This window comes from Gopherus evgoodei, chromosome 14 (genome assembly GCF_007399415.2).
Source record: "Gopherus evgoodei ecotype Sinaloan lineage chromosome 14, rGopEvg1_v1.p, whole genome shotgun sequence".
Taxonomy (NCBI): domain Eukaryota; kingdom Metazoa; phylum Chordata; order Testudines; family Testudinidae; genus Gopherus; species Gopherus evgoodei.
In genome coordinates, this window is record NC_044335.1 from 29627684 (window position 1) to 29647320 (window position 19637).

Here is a 19637-nt window from a genome sequence, read left to right on the forward strand (position 1 = left end):
CTATTTTACAGGAAATTTGTACAAAGTTTAACACAGTAGGCAGTGCCATTATATCAGCTAAGAGGCACTGTGTCTACACAGAGGACCACCAAAAAGTGTTTTAGTCACGAAAGGAAAGACTTCTAAACCATTTAAATTGAAAATGGTAGAATGCAAAGTAGGAGCCTGGGGTGGGGAAAAGCGTAGTCCCTGAGACTGATGTCTCTGTGCTTTAAGGGCTCCCCTGACAGTGTTGCTTTGGTGAGCAGCGAAGCTGAGGCTGTAAGGCTTCAGGAGCCTCTCACGCACTGATTGCTCACTACACAAGGCCTGGGCGCCCCACTCCTGAGCTCCGCAAAGCCCCAGAGTATGCTGGTGAGTCTGGCCCTCAGAGTTTAAAAAAAGAAGAAAAATGTTTTGCACGGAAGTAGGGACTCAACCTTTGTTATGGAATGAAGAATTCAGTGTATCCTCCCCAAATCTGCAGTGCTTACTGTGTAGCACAGGATGAATTTTCTGAGAATTTATGAGTCAATCTGTTAAACTGACTCATAAATTTACATTGTGAGGCAAAATTAATTAAAAATTGGTCCTTTAAGCTATCTTGCACTTTTTTTTGTTTGTTTGAATGATCTTGATGGAATAACACAGACTCTTCAAACTTCCCACAGAATTAAAACTCACTGAAATCTTGCCCACAGGTTCCATGTTAAAAAATTATGTCATAATGAAACAAAATTATTAACAGTTAGTTTTATACATAGCATTCATTTCTGGATTTCTTAGTTCAATGTTCATATATGACCTGTTAATAATTAAAAAGGCCAAGGAAATTCCCAGACAATAAACCATGTTAAGGTTTAATAAGGTTGAGAGTAGATATCGGAAATTTAAGGGTAAAAAACTATTGCATATATAGGCCCAGATCCTGTGAACACATATGCATGTTTCTCTTTACACAGGATGAATAATTCCATCTAAGTCAGGAGGAATGTGTGTAAAATTAAGCATGTGCATAAGTCTTTGCAGGATTGGGGCCACAGTCAATGAGGGGTGGTTAGTTTGTATGCATTACCTCTGGCTGCTGCCCACAAAATAAGAAAAGAATCTTGTTCATTTCTACTTTTCATATGTTTTATTATAAAGAAAGGTAAGATAAGCATTGTGAACTGAATGTGCTGGGTGCTGAGAAAACAGCACCATCAAAAAAAATTAAAAAACCCCCAAAAATGCACCTTATGATAAATTGTAATTCTGCTTTCTAATTCTTCATAAATAGACAAAAATCATTGTCAGCAATTTTAAATAGATGGACATATGGCTGAAAAAAATATAATAATGCCATACAACATGGATATAAATTGTCCATTTCTTGCTGTACAAATAATAGAAACAAGTTTGGCAGGCTTTTTTTTGTTTTTGTTTTTTTATACACATCTCCCTTCTATGTATAACTAAAAAATGTGCTACAATTAATATAAAATGCTTTTACTATAAAGTAAACTACTAATTTTTTTCCACAAAAAAATCTTAAAGATGTCTTTAGCACAGTTCTAAAACACTTAGTAAACTACTTACAACTATCCAACAAATCATATTTTTTCATGATCTTTTTCACATTTTTTCCTTTCATATTTTGCCAGCTGCTCTTTCCACCCACCCATCTAGGAATAGTTTTTACTTTTTTTTTTTTCTTGCCAGACATCCAAGGCCTTTGCATGTACAATATTCACACAAACTTCACATTTTCCTGCACAAAGTTTAGTGCTGTTAGCAAGTCAAAGAGTGCATCCTCCTACAGAGCCGGCCTAATGCGGTAGGACACCAGACCTGTGCCTACGCCGCGTCTAAAAGCAGTTCACTAGGAAAACAGTCCATAGCTAAGCTGATGGCAAGCAGACAAACCGTGTTCTTATTTTTTTTGTTTGGTTGTTTTTTTTTTGTTCTTCATGATTTATGAGGTTTGGGCTTCCACGAAAAGTAGACTTTAGAGTTCAAAATAATAAAAGAAAACTGCTCTTAGAGCCTGGAAATGAAGCCAGCAACGAGACGTGTTAGCTCAGCTCTCTTGTCTGTATGACTTGCGTGACGCCCCTCTGGGTGGTCTGTATTATAGACCCTCTCAAGTGTCCTTCCTTTGAGCCTTATTGGAAAGAGATGGCGGGTTTAGGTGAGGTAGAGTGACTTGTCCCTTGGCAGCATGCTGTAAGGGAAACAAAAGACAGAGAGTGGTGAGACAGGCAGCACAGCAATTGCAAAATCAACAACCCTCAGGGAAGGTGCATTGGAGGGGAGGGCACAGAGATGCGCCGTCCCACAAATCGCGACGGTATCTTTTGAGCTGGTTTATGGTTTTTATGGTGTTATGAGGCAGATTTGAATAGATGTAACTGCACTGGCCTGCCCGGGGGTGCGTGTGAGAGCAGCAACATCAATGCCTGATGTGACAAACGGGAAATTAGAACAGCAACAAATTGGGCACTTTTAAATTCTTAATGAACTTCAATAAACCTAACGAGCCTCCAGCACTACACCAGCTCCTGGCCTGCCCCAACATCTGCATTTTACAGGGCGGCCAAACATTTGCTCTCAGTTTTCATTCTCCTCACACACTTTCCATACTAGGCTCCCCCCCAAGTAAATACTTTAATGTGACCAGTTTTTAACAAATATCTGTCATGTCTATTAAGCACTGGCATATATGAGAGAGGGATGGAGAGAGCAAGCGCTCCAGAGGCCCAGTCCTGTCCAGACCTCCTTTCCCACCCCCCCGTCCCACTGCACAGGAGAGCACCCAGCTGCTTTATCCATTCATGGGGCACAGCACCCCTCCCGCTGCATGCTGGTGGCAGAGTCACAGTCCTGACTCTTGCTGGCCCTTTTGGGGGTTGGGAGCCCTGGGGCACACATAAAGAGCAGCCCCATGGGGTACAGGGACTGCTGTTCTGAGAAGCCCTTCTGCCAGGTGTCAGGAGGGACATCTTGCCTGCTCCCCTAACCTATCTTCCTGTGTAGGTGCTTACCAGAATCCAGACCTAACAAAGGGACTCATCTTCAAAATCAATAGAAGTTGGGAGCCTAAATATCTTTGAGGACCTGGGCCTTAGTACCAGTCCTAGTGCTTGGTGTTGTGAGCAATCCCAGGAAAAGCACACCTTACCCCTGGTAGTAAATGCTTGCAGAACTGAGCTCTGCATGGGCCCTGCTCTGCCAAGACTTATGGAAATCTTGGCCCCACTTGAAGTGGATGAGATTTTTGCCATTGACTTCCAGGGCCAGGATTAGACCCTAAATAAATGGGTTTACTTTACATCTGTGATCAGCCTCCAAATCTCCTGTCCAACAGTGGTTGTCTCCTTAGGCCTCAAAACAACTTCTGAGTATTTTACGGCCACCTATGCCAGAGAGACTCTGTTATGCAAGAGTTCTTTGCTCTGTACGGGTATGTCTACATTGCATACTAAGCCTGGGTCTGTGGGAGTCTGTGGACTCAGTGGTTCCAAGCCTGTGCTTCAGCGTCCACACTACACTGTAAACCTCGGTTTACAATTGCTAGACCTGGTCTCTCAGCCATGCTACACTACGCAGACCCTCTAACTCAGTCTGCAGCTTGAGCTGCGTCCACACTGCAATGTGACAGGGCTTGGTCTTGAGTCACAGAAGGACTTGGACTCTGACCCCCTCTGCCCCTTTGCAGAGTGCTAGGACCTAGGTTCTGAGTACTTGCTGGCCAAAGTCAGACTGATTTGTGTTTGGACAGAAGTGGGACTTGGGCTCAAACCTGAGTCAGGGCCTGGGCTTAGTGTGCAGTGTAGACGTGCACTATGAATCTGGCACTCCCACCAAAATCAGTGGGCTTACCAGATCATGTTCCTTGTTGCTCTCCCAATGGTAACACTTCCCAAGAGGAATTCACAACATAATACCACGCAGTTTCCCAGCATGGAACCCACAGAACAGCCGCAGCCCAATCGCTTTTCGGCCAAAATGAGCCATCTGCAATTTCTTATGGTAATTGAATTTTTAAGCTGCCATTAGCAGTGGACTGCAGATGACCCTAGCTGGTCCCATTGAGAACGTATTAGCCACAAGCAACGGAATGGAGCCAGCTAAGCAAGAGGCATTCCCAGGTCTAGAGGGTTATGTCATGCAAGTAAAGTACTTAGAGTTGCCAGAAGCGAAGGCATGAACTCTTGAAGGCTCTTTTATGGCTTTTATAATATAAACAAATCTGCTCCAACAAATTTAGCCCCATAAAAAAGTCTGGCTTTAAAAGGTGATCAGAAAAATGATACAACTTTGGGAGATTCTTGTGTGTGTGATTATTAAGGAATGTGGGCAATGAAGTACTGAAGGCCTGGTTGATGCAGCTGTTGATAAAACAAGAGCAACGGAACGTAGCCTGGCCCACACTTCACTAATCTGCATGTTTTATAATTTGCACTTAAAATGCACAGTCTTTCCCTACTGCACTAGCAAAGATTTAATACCAACGAGCAGTAGTGAGGTCTTCTAGTACCAAAACTTCATTAACTTTGCAATATGCACTACAGAACATTTCCTAGTCTATTACAATGCATTACCATAAATAACTGAATTCAAACTCAGTCTATTTGTGATGTTTTATCTTTGCTTTTTTATGGAGCTTATTCACTCAGTTGCTGATTTGGAAAATTCAGCCATCTGGAATGGCTCTCCCAGTCATTAGTAGGAGTTAGTGAGCGTCTCCTCGTTTGGACAAACTGAGCATACACAAGTCTGCAGGCCTGGTTGATATGCATCCCAAAGTAAATTATTCAGCTTTGGTAAGGTGCCCAGAGGATGGTGGGGAAATGGGGCCAAAGAATAGCAAATCATAATAAGTAGTTATGAGGGTTATAAGGACTGGACAACTGACCATATCTTTGAGAAACTATGAGCCAGGCAGATACCACATAACTGGAAAAGAACACACGTAGTAGCATCTTTACAAGGGAAAGCCCATCCGTGTTGGTAATATCCCTCCGGTAACATCAGTCCCTACTAATATCATGGTGCAAATACTAAAAAGCCTGAGTACCAGTGCTCACCGTGTGGCTCTAGAGTTTTATACAGAATGTAGGGGTGACACAAGCGACAGGATCTGATCAGAGCCTCTTGCTGTGCATGAGAACAAGCTGAGCTGATTCCAGAAGTGCTTCTTCCACCAGTGAGGCTGTGGGGAGCGTGCAGAGGGCTCCAGAAAGGGAGTGCAAGTGGGGAATCTTTCCCAGGTACAGAGGGATGAAGAGGAGACCATCCCTCACTCTCTCCTTGTAACCAAGGTGGAGTGCGGTGAGGGGAGAAAATTTGCTGAATGGAGTTACAGAGTCACAAAGACAATCAGCCCATGGAGATGAGACATTGTCTTGCAATGTTTGCACCAGGACATGATGCTGATGAATCATGGCAGTGCGTTGTCACGACGTGAACATCACAACCACAGAACTGAGATGGTTTTTACATCTCTCTGCAACTCCATTTGATGACCTATTAGTTCTTCAGCTTTTCAAGATCAATCACCGCTGACCTGGAGGACACCAGCTACTACAAGCAATCGCCAGCATGGGTTTATAATGAAAACACCATGCCAGAGCTACTGGGATACGTTTTTTCTTTTTACCAAATCACCTAATTATCAGATGCAGACAACGCAATAGAGGGCCTCAGTTTGGATTTCAGTACAGCATTTACTACAGTGTCTTGAATAATCTTATTGAAAATATTAACTCTTGTAAATGACTGTCAGATTGGAAAAGTGGTTATAGGCCTGGGGAATTATAATGCCTTAAATCGTAAGGAGGTGTTCAGTGAAGTGCTACCTACAAAGATCTAGATGGGGGAGCTAAACATAAATGAAATCTGCAGATGATGCTACACTGGGAAGAACTGCAACTGCCAATGAGGGCAGAGGAAACATGCAAAGGGGCCTGGAGAGATTAGAAAGATTGGCAGGTAATCACAAAATGAGCTTCAAGCTGAAATACTTGAAGGAAAGCGATCCAAAATCCTGGTATTCAGTAGGTACTTGAGAAACGGTGATGGTGAAAGAGGCCAAGGGGTGACAGAGAAGAGACAACTCGAGTCAGTAGCTTGTGATATATCTGGGAAAATGAAGGCCACACAATTTCACGGTTCTAGATTGCAACAAATCCGATAAATGATAGCCACTCTTTAGGCAGCAATAGGGAGATAACAGCTGTATTATTACTTCCAGTTCTCCAACTCAGGACCAGAAAGATATGGAAAAATTGGGTGGAGTTTTGTAAAATCAACATGATAATGAAGGGTTAGGAGGAACTGATTGATGAAGAAATATTTAAAACAGTGAATATGCACAGCTGGGCCGAGTGATAACTGAAGGAATATGTGACCATTATATATCAGTATTTGAAGGGTATAAATGCAACAGCATAATCATTTAGTGGGATATAATTAGCAGTAATTGTATTAAACTGAGGTAAGCAAAATTTCAGCTGAATTATCAGGAAATATTTCCTAACACCAAGGAGTTAGTTGATGCGGAATAGTCTCCTGAGGGAAGCACAATCTTGTTACTCATTTAAAAGTTGTCTGGACAACAGACTCAGGAGAACAATGCAACATTGGCCGAGAGAATGGCCAAGATGACTACAAATATATAGAAACAAAGCAAATGTATGGATCAGACAAGTATCATATAAAATACTAATTTGGAAAGCAAGATGGGATTGCTTGTTGCTTTAGGGAGGTTTGTACAACCCTAGCTAATGGGAACCTGAGCACTTTGAGAATCACATCACCATGGAAAACATTCAGATTCTCACCAGCCCATTGCTAATTTCTCTCCCCAGAGTGTTGCTTTAATTACAGTTCTACTGAGCACAATTTTGAGGTTGAAGTGGGAATTACCCGATCTAGTTATTATCTGATAACACTGAAAGCTGCGCCAATCAATCAAACCCAATGAGATATGAATTTCCTTTATGACAGAGCATGCATTGCCTAAACTTTGTTGATACAAAGTCAGTTTATTCATGTGGTCAACAATCCATAGCCAAGAGTAGAAATGATGGGAGAAGAGCAGTCCTGTTTAACATTTAATGTGATCTGCAAATTACCGTGAAGTTTGTTGGAGATGCTATGGAGACATTCAGCTTTCACATACAAGTACTTACATAGACAGATGGAGTTATAGTCTCATTGAGACATACAGAGCCAAGCATTCAAAGCTAAGCAAAATGAGTCCTCCTGAAAAAATATGTATGCACCATAGACACTGCAAACCATGCATCTTGGCAGCAAATACCAGGTTTTAATAAGTGCAAGAGGTGCAAGTTCATTATTGTGGGTACAATCACTGACAAACTGTGCTTACAAAGAAATAAGAATTTGACTCTGAAATGCAATAATGCGGCTTTGGAAACTGGGCTTCCAACAGAATGTGTCTCTGTAGTACAGTGGTTCTCAAACTGTGGGTTGGGACTCCAAAGTGAGTCATGACTCCATTTTAGTGGGGTTGCCAGGGCTGGTGTTTAGACTTGCTGGGGCCCGGGTCCAGGGCCAAAGCCAAAGCCGAAGCCTGAGACGTGCCACACGGGGCCAAAGTCTTCAGCCCTGGGGAGTGGGGCTCAGGCTTCGGCTTCAATCTTGGGCAGCAAGGTTAAGGTTATAGGCCCCCCGCCTGGGGCTGAAGGGCTTGGGCTTTGCCCCCCGTCTGCATGGGGCAGCGGGGCTCTGGCAGGCTCAAGCTTCAGACCCCAGGAAGGGGGACATGTAATAATTTTTGTCAGAAGGGAGTCGTGGTGCAATGAAGTTCAAGAACCCCTGTTCTAGTTCTAAGAGCCTTAGGAACTGTGTTTCTTCAGTACTGAGCCTTGTCTGTACAAGTGGAAAGAACTCAGTTCAGTTCATTGTTATAATTTGCTATCAATATTTTCTGGCATTCTCTTCGTAATCAGCGTGGTTTTAATATTATTCTTCCAGGAATCTGAGATAAACCCGTGAAATTTGATATTTTCTCTGTGACAAAGGCATGAAATGCATGAACTTTGATCATGAATCGCATGGGGCCCTGTGCATACAATACAGCTTTTTGTCAGGTTATTAAAGAGCTTGTTTTAGCAACACACATCTCACACTGGCCAATTACATTGGTGCGTCATGCGGCTACCATGGTACCCAAGTGTTCTGTATAATACACTTTTTATCTAACTACCTCTATCAGGATGCCTGGAGGGGCGCGCTATGGGGAACTTCTCACCCCACCCAGTCCCCAGAGAGCTCCCTCCATGGAGTTTGGAGGAAAGGTGTGTGCGACTTATCCCTAGGCCTGAAAATCCAGCACCTTTCACCAGAGATAAATGCATGTAATATTTATAAAACAAACTCACTGATGACTCGTTAAGTGCTTGAAAGAGGCTACTGAGGACAGCCCTGAACGCTGATGTTCACATTGAGTATCACTTATTTTTCTCCCAAGGTATCATAAATAGCACAAGAAGACCACCTCACTTTCCTCTGACTTCCCCAGAGAACAAGGGCTACTTCCTCAGAGCTACCTGCTCCTGAGATGCCCAAAGGACCAGCAGGGAGAGCCAGCTGATCTCAGAATGCTGGCCTGACTGTTCCTGCAGGCAAAGCTGTGGAAACTCTTCCTGCCCTGACCGGAATCACTGTCTCAAGCTCTGGAGTGTAAATGTTCATTTGCTGCTGCTGGATCTAAAGAGGATTTTCTTTTTCCTGATACGTTTGGTATCCAGCGCTGCTCCTTCAGGCCAAAATGTTCAGATGTCTCTTAGGTGCCTAGGGCCACATTTTCAAAACTGGCCACTGATCCTGTGTGTCTTGAATTCTGGTGCCCAAATGGAGGTGCTTTGTGCTTTCATAACTGGTGAGGACCTACAATGGCAGCTGGTGCCAACAAGATTGTCAGGTGCTCAGCACCTCTGGAAAAGATGTCCTCAGGCCACTGTTATTTCGATGGTAAGCTTTCCTGGGCAGGATGGCCTATCTGGGCTGTGTTTGTACGACATCTACCACACACGGGGGCTCTGGGCCAGCACTCTGGCATACCATTGACATACTAATACTTAACAATAAACATTATCAGAAATAATGAGCAAGTTCGGGTACCTCAGTTGTTGAGGCCCAACTTCAGTCACCTTGAAGGGGCCGGCACAAGATGCTCTGAGCATTTGGGCATCTCAAATTTGAGTGCCCCAACTTCAGAGACCTTGGCTAAGATTTTCCAAGATGACGATTCATTAGTCAGGTCTGAGGTGCCCAAAATTTGAAGCCTCTTTTGAAAATGTGGACCTACATGGCTGCAATGGGAGTTGTGGGTGCTCAGCACCTCTAAAAATCAGGACCCTCTTAGATGTACATGCCTGATTTTAGGCACCCAGGTATTAACATTTGGCTTTAATACCCAAAAGTACCTTCCCGAGGTCTGGGAGGCAGTTCACTTCGTTCAGACTGTCTATACAGATCGTAAGGACTCTCCGCAAAGGTTTCCCTGAAAAGTCTGCAATAATAATGTTTCAAGTAGACAGAAGTCCAAAGCATCCTACAAGCTCAGCAGATTATTTACTTGCCCCAAACAAATACAATGTATGTGCTATCTGGCCTGAATCAAGAGATCATAATTGCATTGCTGGCACAGAGGAGTGTTGTATTTCCAAAATACCTGTAAGCTTGCTATTATCTATAGTGAAAGCACTATGTTCCAGTACAGCACTATACTTCAGGCAAGTCAAACAGCACTCAGAAAACAATCATGCTTCTCCTTCCACATTTTCAGAGTGGGCAGCATCCACATCTCACAGGGTAAACAGAATGACTCCCAATTGCTTATCACTACACTTTTGTGCCACGAGGAATGGATACAGCAGAGGCTGGAGTGCTTTTAATACACCCACCCCCCTCTCAACTTCAAGAACTAAGATGCTTTCAGAGTTTTAGCTTATTCTTTCCTTGGAGTTTGAAGGTCATTGCACTGAACTTTCCATTGACATCCTTAATAGCGTAATTCTCATCCCTGCATAACGAGAAAGAGCTCTCTTCAGCCCTGCAGAATTTACAGGCCTTGTCCTGAGACATGTGGAGGCCTGCTGTAAAATACTTTGTGAGTATGAGGCATGCTGTTCTCTAATGCTCAGCCCTACAGAAAAGATAATGGACCTACTACTAGTGTTAGCCAGGCGAGTTCTTTAGCTTAAGTGGTAGAGGCCAATATTTTGGAAGCTGAAAGACTAGTCTATTGTCTGTAGACATAGTACTGCAATACCACAGCTCCCACTGAAGTCAACCATCTTTCAGGATTAGGCTCTGCATTCTCCTCCCCCCCCGAAACAGAAGCTGTCCAGTCAAGAGAACAAATCTTGTTTTCTCAAGTTTGGGGGCAGCAAATCAACCTCTCTCTGGTTACAAGAAGCTGCTCCTCTTGATAAACCAGCACATGCCAGGGGGAAGCCATCCTTGCTAATACTTGAAAAGGTCTTTCACATTTTCAAAACTTAACAAGTCAAAACTAATCAAGCTGGATTTTTCACTTCAGTGAATGAGAACCATATTGGTAGGGATGAGAAAAGAACTGTCCAATGCACATAACAGCAGTGGGTCAGGCTGGCCTGTTCTGCTCAACGTAAATGTGCTTTTACTGTGCATTTACTTACACAAGAAAATTCAGTTATTTTCTTTCCTTTTTTAAATAATATGTTTATATTCAATGTATGTGTAATTTTCAAATGGCCTGCTTGCGTAGAATGCTTTAGATTAGCCTGGGCAGAAGGGACAATTGAACAGCTTCATTTACCTTCATTAGCAGAACTTGCTGGACATTTTGGGGCAGACCTCCACCTGGTGTAAGCTGGCAGAGCTCTACCAATTTACACAGCTGTGGATGTGTACCACCTCCCCTCCACCCTTTTTTGGGGGGCCAAAAAGTGCTGATTAAAACTTTGCTCAGCGGCATTTGGAAACACTGCAGAAACTGCTTCCACAACTCAGGAATGAAAGTGAGCTGAAGCTAATTGGAGCTTTCACTGAGTTATCCTTTTATCATTTTAGTCGTCAGGTTCAAACAATTGTTTTGGGGACAGGACAGCTCACTTTCCCAGGAACCCAGGTTAAAATAAAAGGAGCACTGTAACGTTAAAATAATGCATGTTTTTGGAACAGGGCATTTTGATTTCTTTTACATTTTCCTTTCTTGAAGTTATAAACTATCATGTGTCTGACCATAAGAAAACAGTGCAGACAGCTCTCCAAGCATGTCAGTAGTATATAGTTTTGTCTACTGGCCTGCAGTGGTTAATTCCACACTCTCTGCTGGAGTAATCATTGTCCCAATCGGTATTTCCTGGGGGGTTTGATGCACCAGGTGACCGGGGTCCAACACTGTTTTGAAACTCAGATGAAATATGTGAAAAGTCCTGTGTGGGGAGACAAAGAAGGAAAGAAAAAGTTACACCCATACAAACAGGTAGATAAGCAGAAGTTCTAGTTAATGTTTGCCTATGCATGTCCAAATATGCTGCCCAGAAAGTAAGGGCAAACCAAGCTAAGACGAGCATTTAAACATGTGCATAATCTTACTGAAATCAAAAGGACTTGAGCATGTGCTTAAGAACTGAATGGGAAAGTGAAACCATTTCACAATGACCCGTGATACAAGGACAACATTTACTTTACCTCACTGTTTCTCTCTCATGTTTTTAAGGGTCTCTCTCCTAGGGAGAGCTTTGGTAAACAGCTGCAGAATATGCAGCGTGATAAAAGCCTTTGTCTGCATCAGCATTCTGGTAATGAAAGGCATTTTCCCATCTCAAGTGCGGTTCTCTTTGCAATAACACATTAGCCTGTCCTAATGTACAGTAACAAGGCAAAGAAAATCCACACAGGCAACATTCTCTCCATCAACTGTCATGGCTGACAGTTTAACAGGGACGGTGGGAGTTCGTATTATCTGAAAACCTATCATGATACTGTTTGTGCACGGGTGACCTGATTATCAAATGTTAGGGAACAGATATTAACAATGAACCAAGGCAGCAACTTGACTGAGAACATGGCTTCTCCCGAAACATTCACTTTTGATATTTAAGTAGCTAACAAAATATGTGGAATTAAGCTTTAAAAAAATCTGCGTCCAACCTTGCCAGCACCTCGTTTTAAACGATTGCCGTATGATTGTCACTTATCCCCACTCTATATGGTGGCCACCTTTGCTTACACAGGACCACACCATGCCAATACTGAAGTTATTGCTCTGTAAAGACATCTGGACTATGCATGATATTGAGCTCTTGGATATGTCGTCTTTTAATAGCCTGAGGGAGAATTTTGTTACCAAGGCCCATTTCACATTATACTTTTCTCCACTACTCTATATGCCAAAGTTATCAAATGATCTTTTCTCAAAGTTGGTCCTGAATAGGATGGGCAGAATCATGGAAAAACCCTGTTCATTAATTATATTATTTGATGAATTTTGTGAAACATATTTAATAAATAAATGATACAACAAATTATTCAGTTAGGTTCTCTGGCTGGGAGAATAATGGGGTAAAAGATTCATCAGATTAGTTATCTGCCAACTGTAAAATTCATAGAGTAAGCCCTCCACTCGGAATAGTTCACCCAGCTCTAGTTACATGGGAGAATCGGAGACTCCTAGAAATTAGAGATGGAAAAGATCTCTTATGTCATCCCGTTCATCCCTAGCCAATGCCAGAGTGTTCCCTTTAGGGGTGTACTTTGCACCATTGCCCATTTATCCAAAAGCTCTCTCTCTTCCTGGTTTATTTTCTTTATATCAGAAACCCATGACGTGCCCCTCTAAATGTGGGCTCACAGGCTGAGTTTGGACATTGCAAAGAATGGTTTGTTCATCTTAAGGTAGGGAGTCTGCATGTGAGCACACACTACAGGAACTACTTTGCTGCCAGGCAATTAAAGTTAAGCCCGTTTTTTATCCTTCTACTCTTCTATCAAGCAAGTGAATTGGGTAATTTTTCCCACTGCTGGGAAGTCATTGGAAAATCAATCATATTCCATTAAACGTTTGATTTTTCCCTCTGCATTTTTAAGTTATTTTCTCTTCCCACATGCTAACCTCTGAAGAAAAAAAAAATCCTACATTCACCTCTGTTGTTATCCCAGGAGCTTTCATCCTTTATTTCAGTGCTGTCACACATGCTTTCTTTGCCTGATTATCCTGGGCACTGTGTCAGATGAAAAGAAAGCTGGACTCCACCCTGCTAAATTCACCTGAAGCCCAACAGACAACTAGGGGACCCTTTGTCTTACAAGAACTTCCACCCGGTACATTCTTGACTGCTATGGGAGTCTAAAGGCACGTTTACATTGCAGCCGGGGGTGTAAATGGCAGATCATGGAGACATACAATGAAAGTCAACAGGATTTATGCTCCTAAGCTGCTTACTCCCTTTTCAAACTCCTGCCCTAAAATGTCAGACAAACAACAGAGTTGGGAGGTAACAGATCCAGCGGCCATCTTCAGGAGAGTCTCAGGGCTAGGGAAGTTGACAATACTCTCTTAGAGTGACATCTTTGCCCAAAGTGCCACATTAGTACTGTCATGACCTGGAAAATCATTGTTAGTAATAGGCTCCACCGATAACATGAGAAACTTAAGCTGAGAGTACAGTCTCTAATGCACAGCAGATCTTGCTTTAAAAATGTGTTCCCTTTTAGAGTGGTATTCAGGATCCAGGCCACTCACCTGCTGCCCTGGAGGTGAAGCGTTCATTGGGGGCTGTACCTGTAGTGCCATGGAAGGAGACAAGATGGATTGCTGTGGGACCTGCTGCATGCTGAGTGACTGGTTGAGGAGGGAGCTCTGTGGGTGATGCAAAGACAGCTGCTGATGGAGAGGAGGGCTGATTTGGAAAGAAGGAGGTGGCGAGGCACTGATGCTGGGCAACATGGGTTTGGAACTGAGGGTTCGGGAGAGGCTGGGGTGAGGGTGTCCCCGGTAACTCTGCAGATCTGATGGGGACAGGAATGAACCTAAGCCAGGATAAGGCGAAGAGGCCTGTGGTGGCATCGTATACATGGGCTGTTTTGGTGGTATCATTTTGGAAGGTTGGTTGGGTTGGGCGCTTTTCGTCTCACCCTGATCAGCAGAGCTCTGCAAGAAAACAGAACGAGGGTCAAATGAAAAAGGAGTTCTTTAAATGAAGAAAACATCATCATCCACCTTTGCCTGTTCCCTTACAGGCACTCTGCCTCCGCCACTCCCACACTGAGGATAGTGCTCACGATTGTTCCGTGCTTGTACAGCGCCTGGCGCAATGGGTCCAGGTTCATGACTAGGGTAATAAGGTAATAACAACAAGCTCAGACACAGTTTTAAACACTATATAAACACACAGTTACCACGTGGCTCACACTGACTCAGTTGTGCTCCCCACAGTTTTGTTCACTAACATCTTGCAGCAAAGGTCATTTCAGTTTCCCTGATTCTCTTCCCCACCTTATACCCTCAGCCCTCTCAGATTGGCACCATCACCCACTGCTCTCAGTCACTGAATCCTTCCCGTTAAAATCCCTCCATGCTGATTCTCATCTCCTCTGCAGGCTCCACAATACAAAGGTGCACAGGTAACACCTTCCTTTCCTTTGTTTCTCCTCCCATCCACCCAACTCAAGCCAGCTGGCCTGTAAAACCAGACGGGCAGCAATATCCAAAGCCAGGAAAATCAAGCCCAGTACTCAGCAGTGGACTCCAAAGCGACTGGAGCACAAGGAAGGCAAACTCCTCAGAACTGGTGCCTGCCTGCAGTTCACTTTTAGACCCAGAGAGATGGGTGATAGAATCACTTTCTTTTCCAGTTAAAAAAACTGTAACATGCTGACTTCTTAATTCTGTGAATTTCTGCAATCCTGACAGGGCTTCATAAAGTACAATGCAGGAATGGCCTAATTTTGGAACAAAGAGGAATTCATGGGATATTTTTTGGCTTGGGCAAGCAGGGTTTTTCATGAGGGCTTTATAATGTAACTAACAGTTTCTTCCTGCCAGAGAAAAAGGGAGCACTGCCTAATCTGACTTTCACTCAACACAGGGTTGTCCTTCTGCAGACATGTGACCTTTGGATTAATTGAAATTAGGAAAATCTCATGTCCCCGCCCCAGCAATTAACTGCCCACACCCATCTCCCTGTAAACAGCAGCATATTATAGCAATAACTTCAGTACATTTTGTTGGGCCTGGGAAAGACTGTTATTCTGTCCCAGCAAATGTAAGTTCTCACTACTTCTCAGGACTGAGCCCAACAGTTGCTGCTGCTGCAGTAACACAAACAGCACTAACATCTCACACCTCAGGCACACTCCCAGTACTTCTGCCATAACCTCAAGCCTCTCCCACCCCACCCCACCCCACCCACTGTTGCACATAAACCCTTCACAAGCCCTGCTAGTGCTCCACTGCCCTCAGATGCTAAGTTCACTGCCTTATGTCACTGCCTGTTGTCGGCTCAGGGAAAGATCCCACGAGTTGCTCTAGGCAGACTTAGTGAGAGGCTGTTAGGTCAGGCAGAACTTGAAATCTATTAGAGTCAAAACTGCCCCTCGCAAACAGTCACTTTTCAGCTGCTCTGACCCTGACAGTTACGAATGCTGCAGTGTGTGTGTTTGTACAATGGCTTTGCTCTCTTGCTGCCCATTGCATCCTCCTCTTTGATCCTGCAGATCAATCAGGATGCTGGATTTGGGACATCACTTATCTTCCATGGTAACTGATTGTGATGCAATCAACTAAGGCTTAATGCCTTGGTGCAGGACCAAGGAGAAGAAACTGGGCTGGGAGGGAAAAGGCCCTAATAGTCTCACAGACACAGAAACACATACATAGGATCCTGCACCGCTGATTGGAGTTTTGCAGTTGATTTCAAATGGTGAATGATCAAACCTATAAACACATACACAAAAGTTGGACATGTCCACATCCTCAGTAACTGCAGAAGTCCAGAGGTGGTTCTTAAAGGAACGGGAATCTTACATAAGATAAACAATCTCGTCTCAATATCTGCATGTAACAGGACTATACTGGCTAGGGCCCTGTACGGTAGTGCTAGAGCCTTGCATACAGAGTCAGATGAATTACTGCCATCTCCCACTGTCAGATAGATCTTGTTAGCTCCAATCAGGATAGAAATGGGGTTGGAGGGGATCTATGGGGCAGAGGGAACTAGGCTGGGAAAGATGATTTCCTGCAGGGACAGGGCCGGCTTTACACCGATTCCCCGGAATCAGGCCCCGTGCCCGCGCCTAAGGGGGCCCTGCTCCGGGGGTCTGCGGTGGCATTTTGGTGTTGGGGGATCTGCTCCGGGGGTCTTTGGTGGCATTTCAGAGGTGGGTGGGTCCTTCGATGCCGCGGAAGACCCAGAGCAGACCCCCCGCTGCCGAAGTGCCGCCGAAGCCCTGGACCGCCGCCGAGTATTCCAATCAGGCCCCGCGGGTCATAAAGCCGGCCCTGTGCAGGGAAACTCTAGCAGAAGCTGTGCTCAAAGAGAAAGCTAGGCTGAAATCTACATTTTCTTAATAATATAGTAACACTAGCATGAGCTCTTAGCCAGCACTTTACAAAAGAGGGCAGTATTATTATCCCTATTTTACAGATGGGGAAACAGAAGCACAGGGAGGTGAAATGATTTGCCCAAGGTCACCCAGCAGGCCAGTGGCAGAGCAAGGACTAGAACCCAGGTCTCCTGAGCACAGTCCAGAGCTCTATTCACTAGGCAACACTGCCTTATGATTTGACTTTCCAATAAAACTAAGCCCTAGTAGGAAGGTCAGCTGGGACAATGCAGTGTGTGTAGACGCTGTCTGGAGCAGGATTGGGCCCCACCTGCAATAGCCCCTTGTACCTCCCTATGCTTACTTGCATACAGCAAATACTAAGTTTATCTAACTGCAAATACTTATTTACTTCTCTGAAGCAACAGGCAAGTTTCTAAGGCACAAACAGACACAGGAAATATTTTTGCCTCTAAATGATCTCATCTCCACATTTACTTAAATATGAAACACCCTTTAAAACTCCTGCTCTCTCTCACCCCTCCCCCACACAACAGTGATTATTGCTTTCTTGTTATATGCCCCGAGATACAGCTCCAGTGTATTAAAGGCAGCACAAACAGAATTCCAATATCAAAAGAGCCAGGCAAGCTCGTACTAAAAACATTCAGAGCGGTTATGAATCTTTTAAAACTCTTAAACCAATGAAAGGGACTTAGATTATTTCCTTTTTGACCTTTTTGGCACAGCTCTTAACCTTCAAGTGTGGCTCAGTTAACTCTGAGGCAAGGTGCCTCAGTGCTCGCTGCACAGCATGACATGTAGTTACTCCGCTTGTAATTAAATTCCAGTTTAAGCCATGTGGGTTTATTTTTAACATTAAGTATAATTGTGTGCAATATTAACAACAGGCTGACATCACTAAGCTCTCAGTCTGACATATTTTCACTCTGGGGGCTGTCAGCCCATGCAACTTTTAACAGTTTTCCATGCCAGGGACCCTCAATTCTTAAAGGAAATCATATATTCGGTCCCCTCCCACCACTCCTTCAGCAAGGACAGAAGCTTAGTTTGGTTCTGCCCTCTGCAGGAAAGGGCCAAGAGCTACACCTAGTTCCAATGTCATACAGTGGATATTCACATACTACTGCAATTGGGAGAGAGGAGGAGAAAGTCAGTCTGATGCCCTATATCTAAGATTCTGCCTCTGTGGTTTCACAAGTGGGTTGGGCCTCTCCTTGGCTGACTGTCACTAGTCAAGGAAAGGCATTTACTGGTGATTTGTCTCTACGCCTCCCATTTTCTACAGGAGGTTGATGAGGATGTTCCGTTTCCATGGACCTTGTCGGCTGAAGCCATGTGCAGCATTTGAGTCACGTTGATGAGCCACGTAGCCAAGCCGTGGCTCCTTTAGAGTTCTGTCTGGCTGAGCGATGTGCATGTGTGATGTCAGCCTGTGTGGGCCATAGGCAGCACGGAAATCTGCCTCTGCTTCTTCTAGAGTGGTAGCCAAAGTAGAGATGCACTACCATGGTCCAGGAGGAGAGACAGCACTGATAACAGTCACTGAGGGCAGGCAGTCCCTTGCCAGCAAGGAACTAGCAATGGAAGACACTTAAAAGGCAGCATTCAGAGTATGAGATTTGGATGTTTAGGCAAACTGTTGATATTTTTCCCATCAATCCATCCCTATTTCTTGTTCCTCCCACCCAAGTCTCCTCCCCTTCCCATGTCAACCTGATTCCCGTCCTGCTACTATCCTTCTTCAGCATGGGGACACTTGCCTCTAGCTAGTCTCAGCCTCCCTAGCCCTTGCTTAGGCCCTGCTCATTGGGTCCCTCCTGTCCATCACACGCCCTGTGGCTACTTTCCCCCAGTTCTGTCCTTCCCCACGCCCTTTGCTAATGCTAACATTCCCCAAACACCACTACGTCTTCGTCATCTGTCTCCCTGAGTCCATGCTGTGCAGAGCAACGCTCAATCTGATACCCTCCTTCTGACTTGGGACACCTCAGAGCCCATGTGACTCAATGACAGCCGACCTGAGACCCAACCCCACAGAGATGGCCAGAGCTGCTGAGAACCCACAATGGCTTCATGTCAGAAAGTGCACAGGGATGTAAAGGGGTACAGCAAAGAGAATGAAATTTACCATATAAAACCATGAAGGTAAAAAGGAGGCATAAGGAACACCCAAGCAGCAGCAGCAGATGAGCCAAGATCTCAGGAGTGTGATACAAATGTCCTGGGGCCAGTGCTTAATTTATAACAAAAGAGGTTCCTGGGCTCAATTTTTTTACTTTCATAACTGAAGCAGCAAGGCCAAAGGGGCCAAGTCTCTGAACTGCCAAGCCCAGAAGTGCCAGGGCTCTGAACTGCCAAGCCGAGAGATGTCAGGGCTCAGCCCCTGGCATAAATTAAGCACCGCCTAGGACCTCACTGTGAGTGACATTCATACACTTCCAGAATTGAAAGTGGTGGATCCATTCTCTCTCCATCCTTTTTCCTCTGAACTGGATTAATCCTCTATAGCAGAGGAGGTTGTTTTATTTTTTTACTATTGCTGTTGCCATGTGTTATTTACCCAGCTCACAGCTGTTATGGCACTAATTAGCTATTTATTTCTTCATTGTTTGGGATGGTACACTTTCCCGTTTTCTAGGAATTCATTCACATTTGCTTTTAACCTTTCTCCTAACCTGGCATGGGGAAACAGCACCCTTATCCCCTTCTTAAATGCACTGCAGACTTCTGTTTCCATTTAGAAGGTCTGACTGAACTGCAGACCTATCCATTATATTACACCAAAGTAAACTCTCCCTACCACTGTGCTGTGTACAAACTCAAATGGTAGAGAAGAGTAGGCACAGAGGAACAGGGAGGAGAGATTAGCACAATTCCAATGACAAAGTACAGGCACTTTCCCCTGTATTGTTGATCTAGAGACTGCTGCCTGCATATAACTCCCTTCCTCCCAGATCCAGCCCTGTTCAATGGGGCAAGATGAGCTGCAGGACAAAGAGAATCTATGTTGTTTCTATGGAACCTACCGCTGTGGTATCTGAGCTCCTATCGTGTCCCATATTGTGCACTGACCTGTTAAGTCACAACCC

The 19637-nt window shown here is 44.3% G+C and overlaps 1 protein-coding gene across 4 annotated transcripts in view; it reads right to left on the bottom strand.

Moving 5' to 3' along the window:
- Window positions 1-1660: 1660 nt before the first annotated feature.
- TOX2 (TOX high mobility group box family member 2) overlaps window positions 1661-19637 on the bottom strand; it is a 272150-nt gene continuing 254173 nt past the window's right edge. For all 4 annotated transcript variants that reach the window (XM_030533449.1, XM_030533452.1, XM_030533451.1 and 1 more), the window contains 3 exons: window positions 13724-14131; window positions 11281-11411; window positions 1661-2182 (listed from right to left, as the gene is read on the bottom strand). In XM_030533449.1, the coding sequence (XP_030389309.1) occupies window positions 2146-2182; window positions 11281-11411; window positions 13724-14131 (576 nt within the window). In that variant the 3' untranslated portion in view covers window positions 1661-2145. The remainder of the gene's footprint in view (window positions 2183-11280; window positions 11412-13723; window positions 14132-19637) is intronic.